The following is a 5,870-nucleotide window of genomic DNA, read 5'->3' as shown; positions in this document are numbered from 1 at the left end:
TGTTGTTTTCTTTGATTTAATTACAAACTTAAAAAAACAAAAACAAACGCAAACCCTGCCTGCATCAGTCTGGTATCTATGGCCTTGCAGCAGTAGCAATAATTTACTTGTCAGGGGAAAAGGGACATGCGGAGGCTGAGGAATGAACCCCGAGAAGCAAGCCTATGGGAGGGGTCTGGGCTGGGCTTCTCTCTGGGGATGAGACGAAACCGGCAGAGATGGAGAAGGTGGGGAGAGGTGGCTGGAGGGCACTGTGACCCTAGGGCTTTTCCTCTGGGGGGCTATGATGACGACACGTGAAGGGGCAATGGAACAGAGAACTGTTTCCCAGGTAGCTCAGCCTAATATCAAGACCTCTCTCTCCAAGGCGAGGCCCCACCACCAAGAGGGGGGAGTTGACACCAATTTGGAAGCCACCTCAGGCTGCTCAGAGTGCCTCCACCCTTCCCTTGCTCTCTCCGCCCTCTGCCTACTTTCTGAGACCCTGGGGTTTCCCTCCGAATGAGAAAGCCCTGCTCCTAAGAGAGGAAGCTCCCAGGGACCCCTTGGTCAAGGACAGCCCGGGCTCCACGCCTATCCCTTAGGGCCTGTGCTGGTACCAACTCTGCATGAAACCACCACTGGGCAGGAGCTGGGTCAGCCTCGGGGTAGGGGCGAGGCCAGGTGGGCAGGAGGAGAGAGTGTGCCCCAGAGGCGGGACAGAGGACAAGGCATCGTTGGCTGGTTGGGGCAGGGAGGAGTGCCCTTCAGTGGGGTTCAGCTGCCCCGTAGAAGAAGGGGTAGTAGAGGGAGCAGGGGTAGGAGAACATGAATTTGACTGCAAACTTCATCTCCTTATTCTTCTTGTCCCAGCGGTAGACAGCCATGAGCAGCAGCTGTCCGTCCACTTTGCGGCCCATGACCAGGAAGCTGCCGGCCAGGCTGTCCAGCTGCGGGCAGGGGCAGCTGGCGCCGTTCTTCATGTGCAGCACCAGCCTCTTGGTGTCCTTGCGCTTCAGGGGGCCCGGCTTGAGCAGCTTCTTCTTCTTCTGGGCTCCGATCAGCTTCCGTTCCCCATTCTCTATCTTGATCTCCTTGATGCGCATTTTTACCACTGTTCAGGGGGGAGTGGACAGAGGGACAGTGTGAGAATGGTCAGGTTTGCCCAGGATGCTGGTGGCCCCACAGTTGGTGCTCATGCCTGAAGCTCCAAGCCTGGGGCTTGGGACGGTGGAGCTTATACGCATACATTTAATATATAGGAAGCTCCTATCATGTGCTGGACTTTCACAGACATTATCACCTTTCATCCTCGAGGTACCAGGAAAGTGAGGTTTGAGAGGTTGTGACCTGCCCGAATTCTAGAGCCTGGATTGAACCGAGGTCTGGCTGACTCCAGAACCCGTGCCTTTCCCTGACACCAAGTGCAGGGTGGACAGCTCGATGGGGAGTGGAGTGGGGTGTTGGGCTTCCTGGGGAGGGAAATATTGGTGGTGGAGCCGACCAGGTGGAGGGGGGTCCTTGTGATGGAGGGCAGCTGGACTTCATGGTCTCTGGGGATGCTTCCAAATGGATTTCTGGTTGTTTGTATGTGTATGGTTGGAGCTGGTAAATGTGTGACAGCCGGCTCTGGGGAGGGGTTCTGCTCTGTAGCATGTGCTGGTTTTCATAGAGTAAATACCCCCCGTGACCCACCACATCACTGGGCGCAGGGTTGGGAAGTGCTGCACACAGCCAGCTCTTGCAAACACGCCACATAATCTGTGTGAGACTGTAGTGTGGGTGGGAGTGTGTATGTGTGCTGCTGTCTGTTTTTGTGTATTAGAGTATGTTTGTGGTGTGTGTAGGAGTGTGAGTGTGGGGGGAGCAGTGGGGAAGGTGGTTGAAGGCCGGAGAGTAGTCAGAGAGTGACCATCCAGGGCACTCCGAGGTGGCCACAGAGAGCCTAATGCAGTTGGGGACTGGAAGTCCTGAGCTTGGGGGCGGTCACTTAGGTGAGTTGCTTCCTTCTTCAGGCCTCTGGGCCCCCATCTCTGAGCAGCCAGGGAGAAGTCAGAGAGCAGCTGTCCACCCAGGGAAGGAAAGTGTTGTACAATCTCTTTCTTTCTTTCTCTCCCCGCCCCCCCCCCGCCCCCCACCTCCTCTCTCTCTCTCTCTCGGACACACACACCTTGCAGTAGTTGTATTCTCTTTCCAAACAGACTAATGACATCAAAGACCTGCTGACATAAGGATTTCATTGCTATCTCTTTTTTCTAGGCCAAGAGGCTAAGGCACAAAACAGGAGCCAACATGGCAAAGATTGCACGCTGGGCGGTGTGGTCCACAAGGAGCCAGGTCCTGACTAGACTCGGCTCAGCTGCCGGGGAATGGGAAGGCTCCTGGAGGAGGCTGTGGGACAGGGGACCGCAGCTCGCCTGGCCAGAGGTGCCCAGGGACGAGGGGGCTGCACTTCATCCTGAAGCCCACCTCTCCCCTCGGCTGCCCCTGTCCATCTCCAGGCTAAGTCTGCCTCCCCCAAAGAGAATCCAACCCTGGAGGCCCCCCTGTGCACAGCACCAAGGGAGGGCCACGGGAGCCCTGGCCAGGGCTGGTTTCTGAGGCCCATGGATCGTGGCCTTGAGGGCTGCTGAAGCCCCTGAGACGATCTGCTAAAATAGGTGCATTTCTCTGGGGAAGGGGTTCATGGTTATCAGATTCTAAAAGGGGTCCACGATGCAAAAACTGTTAGGACTCACTGTGATGGGTGTGGGCACATGTGTGTGTGTGTGTGGAGGAGGAGGGCCTGGGGGTGACACTGGGGCAGTGGCTGTGTGGGCTCCACACTCACCGAAGTCGCTGGAGCACATCTGCTCCATGAGGCCATCAGCGCTGTGCTCCATCTCACACTGGGCGCAGATCTTGGTCACTGAGGAAGGAAGCAGGGGTGGGGTGCAGGGAGGCTGGTGAGGGGATCCGAGTCCCAAGAGCCACTTAGGGTGTAGGCTCCCCCACTGAAGAGCCCCCTCCCGGTGCCGAGCCTCCACTTCCTCATGAGGAAACGGGATGATGGTAATGGTAAGACCACCTGCTCACTGAGTGGCTGTGAGGTTCAGAAGAGCCAAGGTTGCGCAGGGACAGAATTGCCCAGGTGGGCATGAGTGCCCCACAGCCCTGGCAGCTGTAACCGTGACGTGCACTGTCTTCTTCTAAATTCTGTCTCAATCCTCAGCCTACGAAGCAGGTATTATTATTCCTATTTTAAAGAAAAGGAAACTGAGGCCCTGAGTGGTTCCCTAGTCTGCAAAGCTGGTGAGAACTGAGCTTAGAGCTCAGGATTTGTGACTCCCAGCCTAGTGCTGGGGTGGGTGTGTTTGCGGGGTCTTTCTAGGAGCACAGGGTCCAAGCAGGTGGGTAAGCGAGTGACACTGGCAGGGCAGGGACTGTGGTAAACTGAGGAACACCCTCTGTAAAGTGGGCAACTTCGCATTGCCAGAATTTCCGATTTTTCAAGGGAAGCCGAAACTCTCAATTTTTATATGAAATGTTCTATCTGTTGGCCCCACAAACACTTCAGGCTGCCTCTGGTCGTTAGGCCACCACACAGCACCTGGCCTCTGCTCTCCTAGGTGGGCACCCCATCATGGGCAAAGGGGGGCCCAAAGGGCGGGAGTGCAAGGGCGGGGCTGGGGTCCGAGCCTGGGATTTCCTTGCCTTCCAGGCTGGTAACGTCTGGGCTCCGAGAAAACCAGCAAAGGAGCCAGGCGGAGATCCCTGCGGGGACTGTGCTGGCTCTCCCCCTGCTGCTTCTCAGTCCCATTTCCAGCCTGAGAACAGAGGGGTTTCCCTCCTCTCAACACTCCCCTGTCACAGGACCCCCATCCAACCGTGACTCTCAGGAGGACATGGTTGTGTAGGCCCTGGGACTGTGGACGGCTCCGGTGAGGTTAGCCCGGAGTGGGTGGGTGGGGTATGGTGGGGTCCAGTTGCCTTTTGGGGGCTGGGTCAGATAGGGAAAAAGGGGAGCAGTGCTGCCCCTTGGGGGAGGCCTTGCGTCAGGGGCTCCTTAGCAAAGCTTTCCTGCTCCGGACCACCGTTTATCCTCCTGTCTGGGGCCCGGCCAGGGCCTACTCTGCTCAGGAGTTAGGCAGACAGTGGGGGAAGGGTGAGGGGAGCACTCAGTGAAGGGGAGGCTGAGACCAGGGAGGAATTAGGGGCAACAGAACTGGGTGGAGGGTGGGAGTGGCACTTAGGATCTCATAGGTTTGGGGAACCTGGGATTGCTTCCTATATTACAGATGGGGAAACTGAGGCTCAAAGTTAAGCCGCTCACCTAAGGGCTCCTTGTGCCTGGGCATCTGCTCCTCCTCCTGCACTGAACTTTACCCAAAGGTTTCCCAGCCTGAGGGATTCAGAAAGGGGGTGGGAGAATTGAGGGTTCCCAGGCGCAGAAAATGGGCAGAGGGGACCATAGCCCAGGAGTGCGCTTGGCCCTGGTCTTTCTCCATATCTTTTCCCTGGGCACTCCCGGCTCCCAAGATCCCAGCACGGAGTGGGGGTGCTGCCTGTCTTGGTGTCTTGGGGTCCAGGGCTGTGGCGGAGGTGAAAGGCATTGTTTATCCACCCTGGGCGTTCTTGGGCAGAGCGAGGCGATGAGGCATTTATCGGGACGCCCCAGGATGGGGGGACAGCATTGGGGTCACCCCAGGGATTCCAGCGGCTTGGGAAGGTGGGGCGCAGCAAGGGATGCCAGGGGGTTTTCAGGAACGGAGTGGGAATTGGGGAGAACCAGTGGGGATGTCCAGAGCCGAAGGGAGGCACTAATCCGGCAGTCTGTGGGGAGGTGGGAAGACTTGGGGGGACAGTTCCCGGGACACGCAGCGGGGCTCGCAGAACTGTGCTAAGGGGTTGGGGGAGCGGCATCCGTCCGGGGCCCAGCTCGCGGGCACCCAGGGCCTTCGGAGCGCGCAGGGATGGCGGCGGCGGCGGCGCTACCTGGAGGCGCGGTGGCGGGCAGGTGCCCGAACTGCACAGCGATGCAGAGGTCGTTGTCCAGGGGGAACTTGTGGCAGTGCAGCATCTCGGGCCAGGGGAAGCCGTAGGCCTCCATGAGCGGCGCGCAGCCAGCGCGCACGGCCTCGCACAGCGAGCGGCACGGGTAGATGGGCCGGTCGAGGCAGACGGGCGCGAAGAGCGAGCAGAGGAAGACCTGCGTGTCCGAGTGGCAGCGCTTGGCCAGCAGCGGCAGCCAGCTGCTCGCCTGCTGCTTCACCTCGGCCAGGCTCTCGTGCTCCAGCAGGTTGGGCAGCCGCATGCGCTTGTAGCCCACGGTGTGGCAGAGCGGCAGGTCGGCGGGGATGTCGAGGCACTGTGGCGGCTTGGAGTAGGAGCGCCCGTGCAGCGGCTCGGCCTGCCAGCCGTAGTAGTCGTACTCCTCGCCGCGCGCCGGCGCCGGGTGCAGCGCTCCCAGCAGCAGCGCCAGCGCAGCCGCCCGTGCGACCCCCGCCGCCGCCCGCATGGCTGAGCGGGCCCCCGACGCTTGGTGCGCGGCGCCCCCAGGTGCCCCGGCCCGCGCCCGCCCGCCGCCCCGACGCTGCCCTGCAACAGTCGCCGAGGCTGAAGTCGCTCAACTGGATGGCGGCTTTCGCTCCCTCCGCTCGCCGGCGCACCGAGTGATCCTGGCGCCTCCCACCTCGGGGCTCCAGCCCTGGTTTCGCCGCGCGCGCCCCAACCAATCTCTGGCCGCCTGGCCCCCGCCCCATGGCAGGGAGGTAGGGTGGAGCCCCCTCAGCCCCTCCCGCCCGGCTCCCGCGCGTCCCGCCCAGCACCGGCTCTCGAGCCCCTCTCCCACTCCCTAGCTTCCCGGCCACCGCCCCGGTCTCGCCTCGCGCCTCTCCCCGGGGCTCCCTCAC

The 5,870-nt window shown here is 60.4% G+C and overlaps 1 protein-coding gene across 1 annotated transcript; it reads right to left on the bottom strand.

The window, feature by feature from the left end:
* Nucleotides 1-5,661, bottom strand: SFRP5 (secreted frizzled related protein 5). Its single transcript, XM_008526578.2, has 3 exons — nt 4,954-5,661; nt 2,810-2,887; nt 1-1,093 (listed from the first exon to the last, which is right to left on the bottom strand). Exons 1-3 carry the CDS (start codon nt 5,474-5,476, stop codon nt 747-749), a joined length of 948 nt encoding a protein of 315 aa, XP_008524800.2. The 5' UTR covers nt 5,477-5,661; the 3' UTR covers nt 1-746.
* Nucleotides 5,662-5,870: the final 209 nt, after the last annotated feature.

This window comes from Equus przewalskii, chromosome 1 (genome assembly GCF_037783145.1).
Source record: "Equus przewalskii isolate Varuska chromosome 1, EquPr2, whole genome shotgun sequence".
Taxonomy (NCBI): Eukaryota; Metazoa; Chordata; class Mammalia; order Perissodactyla; family Equidae; genus Equus; species Equus przewalskii.
Note: the sequence above shows the minus strand (reverse complement) of the source record. Positions and strands in the feature narration are given on the sequence as shown.

What these genes read in the sequence shown, in the direction of transcription:
- SFRP5 (XM_008526578.2), bottom strand. Translation starts at nt 5,476, where the DNA reads ATGCGGGCGGCGGCGGGGGTCGCACGGGCGGCTGCGCTGGCGCTGCTG. An exon ending in GCCCGCCACCGCGCCTCCAG is followed by an intron (nt 2,888 to 4,953) that starts GTAGCGCCGCCG and finishes TTCCTTCCTCAG; the next exon opens with TGACCAAGATCTGCGCCCAG. An exon ending in GATGTGCTCCAGCGACTTCG is followed by an intron (nt 1,094 to 2,809) that starts GTGAGTGTGGAG and finishes CCCCCTGAACAG; the next exon opens with TGGTAAAAATGCGCATCAAG.